We start from the raw sequence: 17,832 nt of genomic DNA on the forward strand, positions 1-17,832 counted from the left end.
CAATCTGTGGTTCAGGGTGGCTTTCAGGAGCCATGGCACCCTGAATGCTTCACTAGCATTTCTAAAGCCCTCAGTTTTAGGCTGTGGTGAATAAGCTCACACAGCAGCTCCAGAGAGGCAGGCTGACAGCTGGGAACGGAGATAATTCGAAGTGTCAGCTCTCCCAGGCTTCTCCTCCAGCTTAATCCTAAAAGATAATGTAGCAAAATACAAGGGATTCAGAAAGGGAGCTCTCAATGACCCTCTGATACAAGTTCACACGCTGACTCAGTCTGATGACTATTTAAGAAAGGCTGAATGGTGGAAGCCTCATGCTCATGCAGAAGACGCCAAGCTCCAAAAAAAAAAAAAGGGTTCCAGCTCCTCTCACAACCTCACAGTGTGGTTTTACACCACAGAGACCCACAGTCATATGGTGGAACAATCATCTCTGGAGAGAACAAGCCAAAGAAAGACTCCCTCAGAGGTGCCACTTCCTTTTCAGCCTTCAGGTGAAAAACCAAGCCTAGTCTGAGGCAGTAGCTAAACCAGAGCTGCAGATGGAAAGATGGACCACAACATCAGTGCACACATAAACAAACTAGGTTTGATTCATCCAGATGAGATACCAAGAGAAAGAAAGCTCCAACAGGATGGGCCTCAGAGCAACCTCCCAGTCATGCTGGAAATGTGGCCAGCTGCTGCATTTGAAGCTGGGGATGTCTGAACCAATCCTGCAATGAGCTCTGATTCTTGCAGATTCCATCAGCTTCCTTTTTCCTAGAAAGGCAGCTTCTAGGACTCCTGTCTGCCACCTGTTCAGCTGCTGCCAGCACTGCAAATCTGCTCTGTGAGAACAACCTTCCTCTACCTAACCAACCGAGGATGCTCTGCTTCATTTCAAAACCCCTTTTCTTTGTCCTGCCAGCACCTCAAGGGTACTCTCTTCTTTTCCCCACCCCGCACTTCCTCCATTTAAGTTCTCCAGGTTTATTAGTCAGTTCTGGAGAACACAAAGTACCAAAGCTGGCCCCAGATCAGACAAACCTTCACATCCATCTACAAGAGTCACGAATCAGTAAAGTTGCAGAAGTAACAATACATATCCCCTTTCCTGTCACAGCCTTGTATTGGCATGCTGCCTTCAGAGCAACTACAGATTCAAAACAGAGGCATTAGACAGTAAAACTAAGTCCCTGGCCTCCAGGGCCAGATGGGCAAGGAGGCAGAAATCCCAGCACCAACCTGGAGCAAACCATTTTGTGGCATGTGTGCCCACAGCTCACGTACATTTCAAAGCACAAGGAAGATGCAGCAGGCTGGCAGCCTTTTCAAAGTGTCCTTTCTAAGATGACAAGATGAGGTCCAAGTGAGTCAGAAGTAAGATTCTTGCTTTGGGAGGTAAATCACCTTCAGGTGATATTATTTTCTCAAAGTTTCTTCAAATAAAAACAAACAAACAAAGTTCACCTAACATGTTCACCTGTTACATGGCCAAAACTGATGCTCTGGGCAACGCCAACAGCCTGGAGTACCAGGTAACTGAGCACTGCAAACAGAACTCCAGGCAAACCTGCCTTTTCCACCTTGGATCAGGGATGTGAGGAATGCAGGAAGGGCTGTGCAGCCCTAGCCAAGGACCCAGTCCCTCCAGCACTACAAATAAGATCAGGAGAGCCCTGCCTCTTCCCAGCACCAGCTTCCTTTGGAAACCTGGCGCACCGACCGAATCGCCTGCAGGAGAGCACAGTCCTGTGAAAAAGCAGTGCTCTCTGCCTGCCACAAAAACAGGCAACACCCTGGCGGCTTGGAAAATTCCCAGGTCTTTCCCTGCTCTCTTCCACCACTTCCAGCAGCCCTGCCAAAGGCTCCCGGAGGCACTGGTGAATTCAGAACATAAATCTCGCCCCCCCCCCCCCAATCCCACCAGCCAGCACCCCAACAAATATAGCTAACTTCAGAACAGAAAAAAATTCTTTCCACTAGGATCCCACAAGTAACATCTGCCATATCCATAACAGACATGAGAGATAAGCTTAGGTGCTTTTGCAGTGCAAAGCTGTTCCGCTGTGCAGAGGAGAGAGACCAATGCTGGGGATCCCCAGTCCAGGCTAGAACTCCCCCAGCCTACATACCAGGTCGGTGATGACAGTACTTCTGCAAGGAACATTCCCTGACGGGGTACACTCAAGCCTCTTTTCCTGTCTGACTGTAAAAGGCCAAAGCTGTACTCACCATGTCTTTTGGAGAGGTTTCTGCAGAAAGAAAGAAACCCAACATCTCTCCCTGCCAGGAAATACTGCTGTTTGCATAAACTTCCTTCCTCCCTCCCTCCCTTTTGTCCCATTGCTTCTCAGGTCAGCATTGTCCTTAACATATGCCTGTCTCCCAGTGCCTTCAAATATTTGCTCATTTGTGTCCTCTTTCCCCTTGTCATCACTTACTGAACACCACATATTGAGCCCATGTAACATTTTCTCTTAAGTCAATTCCCCCAGCCACTGAGTCCTGGTTCAGCAGAAGGGCTGGGAAAAGAACAAACTATACCCATATGCACACAAGAACTCAAAGTTTTACTGCACACAGCTTTTTATACCTCCTTTGGAAAGAGAAATGAAGATGACTGACTCACTTGCAAACCCGCTTCAACTTTCTGTCCTGAAGAGCGCTCACCACAGGCAACACTGTCAAGAGTGCACAGACCAAACTACCACCAACCCAGGCCTGAGTTAAAAAGCTCTCACTATTTTTATTTGGCTGACAGAGCATTGTGGTGGCAACCATGGTTAGCATGCAATTAAAATAATCATCATTCAGGCTTCTGAAGCCTGACACAAAATCCTTGGGCAGGGGCAGAAGGGCTGTGTCAGGCTTCTCAGCAGGCTTTCATCCACACCTTTCTCCCCAGGGAAAGCAATACCTCCGCTTAACTTAATTTACAAGGTGCCTGGGGGTTACAGGATAGATTTTATGAGCACCCAGGCCTAACTGGTCTCCATTGCTCAATGCAAGGTTCACAGCAGCCCTGCCTTGCATCTCTTACACATGCAGTGAGATGCTGCATTCTCCTGCTCTCTCTCAAGCCCTATTAGGAGTGCACAACTGGCATCCTGGGCTCCTCGCAGCAGCCAACTCCAGCTCCTGCCTGGTTATGTACACACCCTCCGATGTCATTCACGGTCACCAGAAGTGAAAGATTAATCAGAGGCCAGTGGACACAGCAAACACAATGCCATCTGAAACACACTGCTCAGCTGGAATCATTACCTGGACAGCAACAATGGGTGACAGCCAATGTCCTTGTATCACAGATGGGGGAAGCCCCCTTTCCTGCATCCCCAGGAGTCAGGGCAAAACAGACTGTGCCCCCTCTCATCCCAGTCCAAAAACTTGTCGGTAACTAAGGAAATATCTCTGCAGAAGGCATCATGAGTCTGGAAGCTCCTCGCTGCCAAAGAATGCTTTTTTGGGCAATCTTTCTGCCTCAATACAACCTCCATGGCAGTTTGCAGAGGACAAGTGCTAAGGATTTAAAGAGGAAGGAGGCAGACCTGCTTGCTCAGTTACATTTTGGAGCCAAGAGTATAAAATACGCTAAACCTGCCCATCTCCTCTGCCAAGCACTGCAGACCCAGAACAACTGAATGCATTATAAAACCTTCACCCAGCTTTAACGAGAAGTGAAATGAGTATCACTGCCTCAGCTGCTGAATTCATGCATGCTGGAAAAGCAGACCTGTTACTTAGAACAGCTGGATGTGAACCAGTGACCTGTGTCTGTCCCACCACTCTCCACCTCATTGTTGCCCTTGAGCCATCTAGCTTGCCTGAATTTTTCAGAGCCCTTCTCTGAGGAAGTAATAAAGCAGAAAACCATGATATGCAAAACATGCTGCAAGCAAAAACCTCAGCTGGAGCCAAAGGGCACAGGGCAAGTGACTTCACAATGACTGGGCTGACCCTCAGCTGCTTTCAAAATTGTTGCCATGATTATACTAATCCAGCTAAAGGCCAACCCTTCCTCCACAGGAGTACAGCTGACACCTCATCCCTCAACATCAGCCCCCGAGAAATCCCAAAGCAGAATCCCTCCTCATCAGACACCATGCCAGCCATCAACACTTTCTGAACCCACTTCCACTTCTGACAGCCATCAAGTTTCTCTTGTCCACTGTTGTGTCGCTGAGCATACACAGGCACCAAAAGTCTCAATATAAGCCAATAACGTCAGTCTGTTCCATGGGAGCCTGAGACACTGCACCTCAGAGCTGCCACTCCCCTTCCCAGCAGCTTGGAAAGTCAACAGCCAGGTTTCTATTGCAAGAGTCTCAGCAAAGATTATGTTAAGCTGCAGAGGTCAGAGGGAAAGTGCTGTTGTTGGGAGGAAAAGGAAGAGTGATGCTTACAGCAAACTTTTATTCATGTTAAGGCAAAAAAGAGCCAGCCAGGCTGCCTGCCTGCCCCAGAGAGCGCCCTGCCAAGCCAGAAAATAAAGATTCAAGCCCTTCCTGTTTCCCTAAGACTGCAGTCAGAGGTATACCTTTTACTACCACATTTGTGAAATTGGCCTTTCTGGCAGCAGACTACAACTAGCAGCATTAAACATACAGCTCAGGAGCTTCAGAAAGTCAAATCTGCTGTTTAATGAAAAGCTGAAACTGTAGTGCGAGCATTGCTGCGCTGTCTCTTCAAGCATGGGTGGCACAAGCAGCTTCTGTCAAGGTTGGAACTCAAGAGACAGCAGCACAGCATGGTTGGCACTAACGATTGGCACAGATGTAATGACTTTGTTGAACTATTAAAAATAGAACCAAATAAAATCACTTAAGCCACTCATTTTTCACAATTCAAAGAGCCATGTACTGCTGGGGTATCACTCAGGGTCCTTTCTCCTCACACTCCTCCCTTCTCTCTCCTCACAAAGGATTCAAACTAGCAGGAAAATTAGGAGCCCTGGCAAGGAGCCCCTTACCTGGGTTTTACCTGCCACTGCTAATAATGGATGGCTCTTAGGGACTGCATGGGATGAGGGACTAAGCATCAGTCTTAGTAGACAGGATCCCCTTCGCAAAGCCATTGCCACAGACCTCAGCCCTTTGGCAAAGGCAGGAACAACAGATGGGACCACAGGTACATCCAGCAGGCAGAGATGCCTCCCAGGTCCAAGACACAATACCCAGAACTGAGATGGGCAGCTGCACTGAAGAGTTCATTTAAAACAGGTAGCCAAGGAGGGGGTGTAGCTCTTTGCAGTTTTAGCTGCTCGTAATGCATCAAATCACAAGAGATGAGACACAGTTAAGAGGTTAAGCAGAATCCAAGCTAGTTTCTTTTATTTGCTTTATAAGTAACTAACTGAAATAATATTTCCAGGATGCTTTTGCCCACAAAAGGCTTATAAATGAGACCTCTAGTAAAAAATGATCTACACACACAGAGCCGAACAATCCCCTGGCGGGCGGGTCAAAAGAGCACAGAGTAAAATGATGCTTTGTGAAGAGAAAATGTCACAGACACTTGAGAGTCGCATAGAAATACAGGCAGAGAAACTCAGCCCACAGATTACAACTAACACCAAAACCTTCAGCAAATAACTTAAAAGAGCTTTACTGACCACAGTGGTCAGAACATCCACTTTACTGCTCATGGAAAAATGGCTCTGTAACACTAGGCTGCAGCCCCAAGGTCTAGTTTATACTAGAAAAAGTGTTTTGAGGGTGTATTTTACATTACTAAAACCCTGCCCACAAAATAAACTGGACCAGCTGAAGCAGTTTTCAAAGGCAAAATGCCATCTGTATCAGACCTTTGGCTAATATAAATGGTTTTAACGATAAAAAAAATAAAGTAAACAAAAGAAGCAAGGCTTCTTGCAACACCTAGCTACGGTTACCAGGTTTTCACTGCTATTATTGCACAGAAATGACTGCACTTTTAGAAGAGTTTTTGAGACCACACCAGAAGAGGAGGATGACCCTGTCTTACTACCTACAGCCACGGAGAAAGAACCTAGATACACCATCTTCCCATCCAAAGGAGGGCTGGTGAAGAACAAAGTACTCAAAACAAAACAAAGTTCTTCACTGTTAATGAATGACTAAGCTGACCTTTACTCGAAATGAATAAAGGGGATGTTTTTTTCCTAAGGAGCAACAGCGATTTCTCTAACAGGAACAGTAAATATTTCCCTAGGTATGTAAGGTGATGTATTTCTTTTCTTGGTTGGCATTAACACCTGGCATGGAAAGATCTAATCCAAAGCATACTTTGGTTTCAACACTTTCTACAATAAAAACAAATGATGTCACTAAAAGTGTGAAACATGCCTGAGGCTTTGCAGAACATGGCTCAGGCCTCATCAGCCTTGCATGCTGGAGCTGCTCTGGGATGTTACTTTCATTCTATTGCTATTGAGTAACAACAGATTGTCATACCAGGACATTCTTGAAACTTAATCCATGCTAACCATGGGTGCAAACTTAGCAAGGGCTGGTTGAGCTAGATTGCAACCCTGTAAACATACTTTCATTCAGAACATAAGTGACCCCTTAACTCTGTCCATGTCAAAAATGAATCAAGAGAAATCAAATCAAGGCTACTTAAATTCTGAATAAGAGCATCTACACAGGGATTTAATTCACTTAAATCAACCCACTGGAAATGTTAATTGCATTAATTTTCTCAAATAACCATGTGTGGACAGACTCTAAGAATGAGACCTTGGCCATGTTAAAACGACTAGTGACAATTTTGCTAATGACTTAATAGGACCAACATTAACCTCTAAAACTTCAGAATACCAATATTGCTTTTCTTTCAGTAGCAATAAGAAATGAAGCATTAAAGGATGACAAGAGGTCAAAAGGGACTTCCAGCTTCCTGTACATATGCCTTTTAACTAGCTGAATCACGAAATTCACATTTGTTATTGTCTACAAACCGAAATTTGCAAAGAGGAAAACAAATGGCCAGTGGCAAGGAAAAGGAATTAAGGTATTTTAGTTGTATTTCGACAGGCACACAATGTTTTCCACTACCGCTACAGAGTAAATCTAAAGTAACTTGATTTTGACAGAGCTTCTGCAGATTTACACCACTGTCAGAAATAACAGATTCTCCCTCGTATAAAGTTTTCTAAATGTAAAGCAGCTCCAGGGCACCTTTAATTAATCTTAAAGGCACACGTGTGAAGCAGATTCTCTGCTAATAGCAAAGCTGAAGCCCACCCGGCCCGACTGAAGGTGGATCTTAGCCCAGGCTAAAAAAGTCAGCCACTGTGGCCAGAGACCAGGAAAGTAAGCAGGGCTCCTTGCAGCTCAACCTTCCCCTGCGCTCTTAGGGCGCACAGGGGCTCTTGCAGGGTGAAGGAGGCTGCTTGGTACTCCAAAGCTCAGTGCTTGGAGCATTGTCTTCACAAAAGCCCCGCAGGCCAAAGTATTTTTAACCGGGCCCTCGACAACCCCAGCCCTCCTCAAATCACCAAATTCGGGGATATTCGCAGTTCTGCTCGCAGTTTCAAAGCCCCAGGCGGAACCCCCACGCCCAGCCGAGCAGTAACTGTGAGTTACACGTCTGCATGTCAGTACCCGCGGGGTCTCCCGGCTATTTCACAGCACGGCTCATCTCCCGTGGGAGAGCAGCGGGCCACGCTCCTAGCCCGGCCCGACTCCCGCCCGCTGGCCGGGCGCAACGCGGGGAACGGAGGCGAAGCGCCGGCGGCAGCCTCGGCGCAGACAAAGGGCTGGCCCCCTCCCCCCGCCGCTCCTCGCCTTCTCCCGCGGAGAGGCGGCCCTTCCCCGCCCGAGGACGGGAGCCGGGCCCGCAGGACGGCAGCGGCTCTCCATTAAGCTACCGCTGCTCCTTCCCCGCCCGCTCTCCGACCCGCACAGCCGCTGAGGACAACTCACAGGAAAGCGGGACGGGTCCCGCAAATCCCGAAGGGCCCCCGCAACCGTGTCACCCCATTCCCGCCCCGCTGACCCGGCTCCACGGGGAGCAGGCGGAAAATGTAAAATAAGGTTTTGTTTCAAAATAGTTTATCCCTTTCTTCCCCCAAAACCGCCCCGTCCCGTCCCGCCTCCCGGGGCCAGGCTTTGCGCTCCCTCCCAGCGGGTCACCCCTACCTTCTTTGACTCCGGGCAGCTTGGAGTGGTCGATGCCGATCCCGGCCATTGTGGAGTGGTCCCTCGCCTCCCGGGTGAGGTGAGGGCAGAGCCGCGGCCGTGCCGCCCGCGCCCCGCGGTACAAAGTTGGCAGCGGATGAAGACGGAGCGCCCGGCCGTACGGCGCGGCGGAGGGGACAGAAAGCGCCGGGGTGGGGCGGGGCCACTACTCACCGCCCCTCGGCCCCCCTTCCCGGCAGCTGGACGGCTGCGTCCCGGCGTTCTCACCTTCCTTTCTCCAGCGGGACGGGCAGCCGCCGGGAGCGCTTAGTTTGCTTTATTTTCTTTAGACGGGGGGATCCCCGACTGCCGTCGGAGCTGCTCTTCAAACCGCTAGGACAGCTCGGGTCCCCGACGCTCTGCCGTGCCGGACGCGGGGTCTCTTCCCCTTCTTACACATCCCAAAGGCATCCGTCCCCAGTACCCGCATGTGTGCCGCCGGCCTGGGAACCGATAACGTGCCTTCAGCCGAGCCAACTGCCCAACGGCTAGCCCGACCCCTTCAGAGAGAGGAAGGAAGGGAGACAAGATGAGTTTGTCTGTCGGGATGGGCACATCTGGAGGAAAGCAATGCAGGCAAGAGATTTCTGGCCAAGGAGCACCTTGAGAGGCCTTTGGACCCTAATAGCACACTGCCATGTAAGGGTTAGAGCTAGCCTTCCGCAGAGATGGGAAGGACTCACACTTGCAGTCCACCTTTGTTTTCCAGCAGCAAAAAAAAACAGCATAAGATGATGTCTTCTGGACTAGCACGAGGAGATAAAAGGAAGAGGATTTGGGGTTTAGGGATGTCAGAATTTGTCCAGTACAACCAAACACTCATGTCAACTGTTTAATGTTTTGATCATAAATAAACGTATATCTCGAATATGCAAGCAGCAGACAAAGTCAGTATTGCCACATTTGAAATGAGTGCCTTCCAGCTTCTATTCTCATGTCCTGTGGCCCCTACGCCATGGTGAGCACAGGACATAGGGATGCAGGAGAGCCAGCCCTTCTGCTCCCTCTCTTCAACAGTCTCCAGGGAGCTCCTAGGCGACTAGGACAAGAGCTGAGAGGGAGACATAGTGGGACACCAGATCTCAGGAAAAAAATGGCAAATAAAATATCAATTTTACTAAAAAATAAAAACATGGAAGAAACTGACTGCAAAACCAGAATCAATCTCCAGAAGGTTAGCCTTGTGCTGTTCCAGAACTTTTTGGTCCTGTTTTCCAAAACTCAGGAACTGTTGGTCCTTAATTCTGCCCCTTTCAAAGAGTACTTCATCATCTTCAAAGCTCATATGCATAGACTATGCCTTTAACCTTACTGCCTTTACTGTTTCATCATCTACTCAGCCTTTTCCACAGAAAAAGTCACTGAATTGTCTGTATTTATAATGCCCTCTCACTTACACCTAGCACACTTCTCTGTGTGCTGACATACACTGAGAGCTGACAAGCCCTCTGCCTAGAAGGCCATTATACCCATTTCCTGAGAGGTGAGTAGTGCCCAGGATGACCCCGGCTACAAGGTACTCCCTGTAACCATACACATGGGAGCTAGCCATGGGGTTTTGTCCCTCCAAGGCTCAGCTCACACAGATAATCTCCTGTCACAGACTCAGCTCCTCCTTCTAAGTCCTCTGCTATTCACACAAGCAATACAATCAGATGGCTTGTAAATAATCCCCATGGTTGCAGCCAACTCCATAACAAGGAAGAGTCTAAAAGTCCATTTCTAGTTTCTCCTAAATTTGAACTTAGTATATTCCAAATTCAGTCTATTCCTCTGGCCACCCTTCACCTTTTATTAATCAAGCTTTTTGATACCTGAATAAGCATTGATTAGTGGACAAAAGTGAGGACAAAAAAAGAGGCCAAGCAACCAGGAATATGCAGGAGAAGTGGCACAGAATGTACTGATCTGACACAGGTCACAGCTTTCTAAAACTGGAATATGGTGTTCTCCTGCCCTTCTCTTAGTATAAGGTATTCAGTACAAAGCATTAGAAGCTGAAAGCATAAGGTGTTCACATTAACGTGGCAGCTTTAATGCAACAAAACCCACTTTGACTCTACATTTATGAACACAACTCTTAATCTGTGTATCTTGGTGATCATGTGTTTCACTCTATGCATACAACTATTTGCTCTAGTCTTCAGTAATGAATTTGTGTTTTATTAATTTGTCTGGCTAGGGCCAAATCTGGCAACATAAATTAGTCATAACCTGGACTGCATTCAAGAGATATTGTATTGGCCTGATGCAACTGGCTGTTAAGAGAGAGCTGTATTCCTCCTGGTTAGGTGCAGCTTCCCTAAAAAGAGATATGGTACCTCATGCTCAGGATCACAGCAGAGCAGTGTGTAAGGTTCCTGGGTTCAGGTTTCTACTACATAAATTATGTAGCACCTCATGCCTTCCTTTGGTTCCCTTAATCATGCAAGTTTGTTTGTTCTTGCGAGATCTGCTAAAGCTCAGTGATAGCAGCTGGACAGTGAGCTCTGCCACAACCCAAGGAAAATACAGGGCAACAGTGTAAATGACATTATTTTCTTGGTGCTGGAAGTGAGGGAAACATCTCTAGCTGTCATAGCACAGAAAGGTTGGAACAGTCTTCTGGGAGGGGTAGCACAACCAAAAACAGTGAACAGCATTTGTCAACACTGTTCCCTAAGACAGGGTCCTACACACCAAAATCTTTTATTTGCATTCTCAACACTGGATTTCCCTCTCATCTTAGTTTGATTTTTGAAATGTTTCTGAGATTGGAAGATGGCACAAATCACTTGAAGATTGCAGAAAGTTTCAAAGACAGCTACAAAACCCAAAACTGACCAGAGCAGGACTGAGGATGGGGGAATTAAACAGGCTCTAGGGAACGAGTTTCTGATGTAATGCTAACACTGCAGCATTATGACATCTTACGCTCCCAGAGGGCACCTTATTGTGGTGGATCTCAAATTGCCCTCCCAACTCCCACTTGTGTCTAAAAGCTGCTTCTAAGCAGCATTAGAGGTTTTTCTTCTGCTAGACTGACATCAGCTTTTTCTGCACAAATTGTACAGCGTCTAGCTTGACAAATGGTATATGTTACAATGGGCAGGTGAATTCAAATAAAGCTGGCACAACTGAGCACTTTAAGATAATAAGACAACACTTCAATATTTCATAAAAGCAGGTACTTAACTTCACAGGAGCTTCTGTTGGAAGGCAAGCCCATATAATTTCACAGGACCAAAGCAATTGGGAATTTGAAGTATATGGCACACACCTTTAACTCTTCTTTCACAGAGTAACTTCAATCAGGAGAGAATTTGCAGGGCTCTCTTCTCACTCCCTGCTCAAAGCAGGACAGGCTTCAAAATCTGATGAGTTTGCTCAGTGCTTTGCCCAGATGAGTTTTGAAAATCTCCAGGACTAGATATCATATCACCTCTCTGAGCTTCTGTTCCATTCTTTGCTTACTAGGGGGACTTCTCTGCTGCAGGCTGTGACTCCGGACCCTTGTCCTACCTTTGTGTGCCTTGTTTGTGCTTTCCAGGAGCTATTCTCCAGTGGCAATCTCCATGTACCGGGCACACCATGACCGGTGAGGAGTGTGCTTCAGCAGACAGCTGTGGGCAGGGGCTCAGAGGTGACGCTGCAGCTGGGACTGTGCCTCCACACAAGTCTTAAACCCCAGGGATCCCCAAGTCTAGGTACTTAACCCACCTGTCCCCACATATCTTATCCTGCCCCGAACACATCACTCCTGGAGAGTATGCAGATTGTCATGCTGGTGCACTACACAGCACTTCCCAGCTCTCACAGCATCGAAAACACTTGTGAGGAGATGTGCAAAGCAGGGGCTGGAGCTGTTAAAAATAGACAAAAGCCACATGGTCTCGAATGGCCTTCAGAAAAGCCATGGTGAGTTGTTAGGGGCAGGAGCTGCCAGGCAGAGCACTGGGACCAGGAGCAAGGAGTGCCTTATGCTGCTAAGCTCTTTCTATAGGCAGGGAGAGATAATTCTGTGCTTGCTTCTTAAATAAACTGGGCACCTTTCCAAGTCTCCTGCTGTCATTTTAGGTCAACAGGATAACAACAATTGTGAAATAAATTAGGCCTCATCAAGATGTTAACTTTCAACAAAACAGTCTTTGTTAGTTTCCTTAACAATGCCAAGGATAACTTCCAACTGATCAGGCTGCTGTAGAAATACACACAGAAGATCGTGATTCTACATTCTACAGATGTGTGCATCAATTAATGGTCAATGAAAAGGGATGGGGGGGAAAATGGGTTTGCGTCTCTCATCATATCAGGTGCTGCACAAACCCATGTCTGAAACCTGTAGGACAGTGGTGACTGATGCCAGAGGACTAACCTTACTTTGCAGCTGAGCTGGGGACACATGCTTTTGTTCTTTCTCCCCAAAGTCAAATTCTTGGTATAAAAACCAGCATAAGCTCCTTTCTATCTTCAGGAAGCCTAAAGGTTGCAAGAACCCCATTTCCTGCCTGTAATAAATAAAAATCAAGGTTTGGGGTCTCAAATAGAATTTGCTATCAACTCTGCAGGATGCTGCAGGGTCTTCTGGGGGACAGGTTATGTAGGGACACAGAAGGAAAACACACTGGGAAAAAAACCCCAAACACTTCAGTTCTTAACCTTCCCACATTTCTAAGCTAAGACACTTCAAGAGAGGTTTGAAATCCTGTGGCAGAAGGGACCGATGAGAGGAAGCAAACATTATAGCATTGGCAAGGAACAGTAAGAAGCAGGTGTGCAATTTCCGTAGGCAGCTGAACAGTGCCTGTGGGAACTCAGGCTCCCTGAAGAACAAGGAGAGTAGGAGCCTGCAAGGATTAAGGTATTATAGAACACACCAGGGGTAATGAATAGAACGATTACAAAGAACGAACAAAGAGGAAACTAAACTTGAGCTTACATGTAACGTAATGAGGGGTACTAGGAAAATCATGAGTAATGCATTTACAGAACAAAGGCTTTTATTGGCTTGCAAGTTGTAAAGACAGCTCATACAATCTGAAGTCAGGTATGAAGCTGCTCACAGCTTTGTTACATGCATGGATGTTTGTGTAAGCTACCCTGGAAAATGCAAGGTCCAAATTAGCTCTGCATCTCTGACCACAATTTTACTAATACATTTGGCAAAGGTTGTAGTTTTAGTGATATTTTTTTCCAAGTGAAAGTGTTAGTTTTACTTCAGCAAAAGACATCAAATGTCTTCCAAAAATTCTCTTTTACCAATGAAAGCAAGAAGTAATACCAAAAGTGGTACATTTGCTACTTCTTCCCTCATTCACCATGCATCTTTCCTTAATCATACGTGTCAGAAGAACAGAACCCACCAGAACAGTATATTATTCACCCAGTGCTCTAGTGGGAGCTGCTTGCAAATCCACACAATGGAGGTGTAAAAAACCTAACAAATGTGGCAGATAGTGATGAAGCACCTTGACCAATTCTCAGCTATTCAGTTACAACTACCTGGATGAAACTTCAACACACTAGCATTGCTAAAGGGAGTGTGATGGGGGTTGAAGTCAAAGCAGCTCCTGCTTAGCAGTGAGTTTGCTATATTCCACTCTGAAGAAAATTTCTAGAGCTACTTAAAAATCACCTACTTTGATTTCCACCTGCCCATCCTTTTCTGGATATATCTATCTATATCTGTATATCTAAACAAACAAAACAAAACCAAACCAAAACCCAAACACACAAAAACACAAACCAAAACCAACCAACCAGAATCCTGTCTTATCACTTCTGCTACCTGTTTCCCAAGCTGCAGAGTGGCAAGCAGGCCAGAAGGTGAGGAATGGATATGTCCTGAAGTCTCAGTTGGATCCCTCATTTCAAGTCATGATTTTGTACATGCAAGTTTACATCCACAAAGTACTGGTGCTCACTCAAAGCACTATTTTGCGCGTGCAGAAGTGTCACAGTGTCAGAAGCCCTAGGTGCAAATGAAAAGCTAGTTAAGAAGACAGACTTTCCGAAATACAAAGATTATGGTTGTCTATGCAAGTTTCCTCAAAACACCTCAGATTTTTGCACCCTCTAAGCCCTCTCTTGGGTGACCTGTCATGAGAGTTTAAAAAAAGAAAAGACAACATTTCTCAATAAACCAAAAGCCAGATGATGAGAACTGAGAGAAGGAAGAGCGAGAAAGAGGAACAACGGCATGAAAGTTGACAGATAGGGTAGACCTCCACAACCTTAAAAGTGCCCCAACAAGCACTTTCAGCAGGAAATCACCCAGCCTTATCTATGTGGCTCTGTTACCCAAAGTAGTATATGTGCAATCTGCACTCAATTTAGACTTACTGAGAGTGACCTATCAAACTAGAACACAGCGTGCAAAATTCACGGGAAAGTTCAGAGATGGATGCATACACTCATTCTCGTACAATGGCTGCTGACCATGCCAAAGGATCCTCACAGGGGTTCTTGATGCAGGTAGTATTGAGCATCATCAGCCTAACACCTGAAGCAACAACAAAATCAAGAGGCAGCTCGTTCCTCTGAGGTCACACTGGGAGCTGCCAAGTCCACAGCCTGTACAGCAGTCAACTAATTTTACCAGTTGTAGGACACAGCGCCTAACCTCAACAGCCTCGAGGCTTCTGAGAAAATAGGACTTTCTGAATACATAATCCCATGCAGGCAGGCAGTGCCCTGTGTGCTAGCTCAACAGAAGCTATCCCAGCACCAGCCCTGCTACCCTAGAAATTTTATCCAGAAGCCAGATTCATTAGTCCATCCCAACTGCCACACTGATATGCACATATGGGTTTCTGGTGGCCCATCTAGGGTATCCGCCTCACAGGGGAGATGCATCAGCTCCCTGGGGTCAGGCTTAGGTTGCCTGGCACAGCCTGCTGTTATTTAGTAGAGATAATGTATCTCATACTTGGTTGCCCTTACTTTCCCCCTCCATGAAGATAATGGCAAGCTCTACCAGAAGCCACATGCTAAGACCACTACCTTGGATCCTCCTGGCTTTGTGTGCCCACAGGAAAAGTGATAATGACCACTGATACCCATCTTCTAGAGAGAACAAATAAGGTGAAGTCTGACTCTACTGTCAAGGTGATGGGTTTGTAACCACACTTGTGGAGGGCAAGTCGCAGCTCTAGAAATTGCCTCTTGTTTGCCATGTGCTGCTTTCTTACCTCAGTTTCCATTTTCACAAGTGTCTGCTCTTTAATTTCCTATAAATGATGGAGAGGGAAGAGGTTCTCCAGAAAACCAGGCAGGCTTCTGCTCCACATCACTCTCATCTTTCCTACTTCCATTGCTTTACTGGAGTACTAGCTTGGGTAGGTGATACTACTCTTGCAAAGACACCTCACAGCATCACTAAACACTTGATGTCCCTGACAAGTCCAAGGACACTGCTCACACTCATTATCCAGGATGGACTCAGGGCTTGCAGAAGGTGAGTCAGAACAGAGAGGGATCAAGCTGAGGGTAAATCTGGTGGTATAAATAGGTCATTCCAGATAATGCCTCTTCAGGACACTCTCCTGGCACAGGGATCATGTTAATCCCTACCCAGCCACACCAGTATTTACCACTCAGGAACACTGCTGGAAATTACTTTGAGACCAGCAGGTCACAGCACATTTCAAAACAGAAAATGTTTCTGTATTGCTTTAATCTCCTCACCAGGAAGCTCAGCCAAGTAACCCCAGTCAGTAGGGGTCAGAGACTAAGTCTAGAGGAGGTGCTTCAGCCCCTCCAGGATTATGAGGCAGAGGTGAGAATGGCACCACAACTGACTGCTCACTGCTTTCTCTCCATGGGCTGCCTCCTTCCACATCCAATGCTTTCACATTCCTGCATTACTTTTTCAGTCCTTCACTCGAGGAGGATACTTTGGACCTGGCTTGTTGAGTGGCTTCCTGACAACCCCCACAGTGAATGTAAAAGCCAGGCCATTTGCACTTCTTACCCTCTGCTGCCTTAACTATGAGCTGTTTCTCTTCAGTACAGTGTTCATCTGACGGGAGCTGGTGATGCTTCCCTCTGTGTGCTCCCTTGGTTGCTTGCAGTAAGGTGGCGACTTGCTTTACAGTCTGCGTTGGACCTTCCACTTTTCTCTAAATAAGGATACAGTTAAACTACAGCATCTGATTTTATGGCAGTAACATGCCAAGCAACAGCTGAGTCCCAAAGACAAGCACGTAGAAGGGGGAGCAAATTGCATGAGTCAGACTAAAAGCTTCATAAATATTGACTGGTTTTAACAGTCCCCCAAGGAACAGAGAATCTCATTTTGTAACTACACCTCCCTTCCCATTATGTACTTCCTCCTCTCAGGGAGATGCAAGGAGGGACTGCTCTCCTGGCTCATGTGCACAATATTTTAATTCCTTTCTGCAGTCAAGCTGCTCTGTCAAGGACTTTGCAGCACACATCAGCAGAGTATTTGACCACCTCTGAGTGGCACTTTAAATAACAGGACTGAGTGTGCTTTGTTTTCTCAAGTTCACTCCAGGGTAGGAGTAAGAAGCAGAGGAGAAATAAAAAATGTGTAAGGGATGAAGGCTGAATAGAACAGGATGGTTTTCAGTACCTTCTACTCTGATTTCTACAAGGTGAAGCGCACTTGGAGACACAGAGGGTCAAACAGATGCAACAAGAAAATGGAAACAGTTTTTTTGGGCATGTAAACTGACAGAAGTGATAGAAGCACGTGGTTGACCATAAGTCACTAATGAGGAGGAGGAAGATCAAGATGACTTCTGCCTTTCTGACATTGTGTGTGAAGCTCTCTTCACCCCTGCTGTGAGGGCAGCTCCCTTTTGTTGCCTGCTAAAAGCTCACTAACCTTTCACTGCTGTGCTGGGGCTGCCATTCCCCACTGTCTTCTTATTCTTAGAAACACTCTAGGCAAGAAAACAATGACACAGGAGCCTCCCTATCTGCAGAACAGAGTATAACATCCTGTCTCTGACAGCTGAGACCAGCTGGTTGCAGCCAAGTTCCATGCCTGGTGCAGAGTTTGCAAGACAGTTCATATGCCTTTTCTCCCAACCTTAAGTAAAGGCTCTTCCCTGGCAGGTCCTCTCACAGCAGGCTGTTTGCTTTGAGACCAAGCAAACCATGGTTAAGTGGAGACCACAGCAAAGCCTGTTGATACTGTTGAGGTTCACCTGAAATACATGATGCATGTAATGTTTTCATGCATTTTCAGGAAGGTCTGGGAAAAAATGAGAATATTTTCTCTCTCTCCAGCCCCCAGATGTACAACATACAAAGTGGTCTGGAAAGCTGCCATTCCAAGCCGGCTCCAAAAAGTAGCCCCTTCATGTTCTGCTTTCAAGCAGCTCAGCACTGCCTCCTGCACTCCTCCTCCGCTCGAAATCCACACTGAATTCCCCTTGTCTAAGGCTTATTCTGAAACAGTAATGGTTACTAGTTTAGGGTTAAACTAAGGTTAGGTTATTTGGGGATTGCATCTTTTTGAAAGGCAGCCCTAGCTTTGTTACTGCTAACAGCAAAGCCCAAAGTGACTTCAGAGAAACTGGGGTTTTATACAACGTACCTGAAAGCCTTCACTGTTCCAGTGTCTACCTGAAGGAGGACTCTATGCACAGAAAGAAACTGAACATTTTGAGGAAGGTTATGTCCAAGAGCAGCAAGGGTCAGCTGCTCGCTAGGGAACAGGGAACCAAATGCAGTGATGCTG

General features: G+C 46.6%; 1 protein-coding gene and 1 long non-coding RNA gene across 4 annotated transcripts in view; both read right to left on the bottom strand.

Moving 5' to 3' along the window:
- CCDC50 (coiled-coil domain containing 50) overlaps positions 1-8,360 on the bottom strand; it is a 39,357-nt gene extending 30,997 nt beyond the window's left edge. The window contains exon 1 of one of the 3 annotated variants that reach the window (XM_061345763.1): positions 8,103-8,360. In XM_061345763.1, coding sequence (XP_061201747.1) covers positions 8,103-8,151 — 49 coding nt within the window. In that variant the 5' untranslated portion in view covers positions 8,152-8,360. The remainder of the gene's footprint in view (positions 1-8,102) is intronic. The other 2 variants (XM_061345762.1, XM_061345765.1) reach the window with 2 other exon arrangements.
- Positions 8,361-13,922: 5,562 nt separating this feature from the next.
- On the bottom strand, positions 13,923-16,639 carry LOC133207671 (uncharacterized). The gene is made up of 3 exons (XR_009724120.1): positions 15,311-16,639; positions 14,532-14,622; positions 13,923-14,091 (listed from the first exon to the last, which is right to left on the bottom strand). It is a non-coding gene; the product is annotated as an uncharacterized LOC133207671 (long non-coding RNA).
- Positions 16,640-17,832: the final 1,193 nt, after the last annotated feature.

This window comes from Neopsephotus bourkii, unplaced genomic scaffold (genome assembly GCF_033783945.1).
Source record: "Neopsephotus bourkii isolate Nb327-2 ecotype Australia unplaced genomic scaffold, CSIRO-AGI_Nbou_v1 NB_234, whole genome shotgun sequence".
Classification (NCBI taxonomy): Eukaryota; Metazoa; Chordata; class Aves; order Psittaciformes; family Psittacidae; genus Neopsephotus; species Neopsephotus bourkii.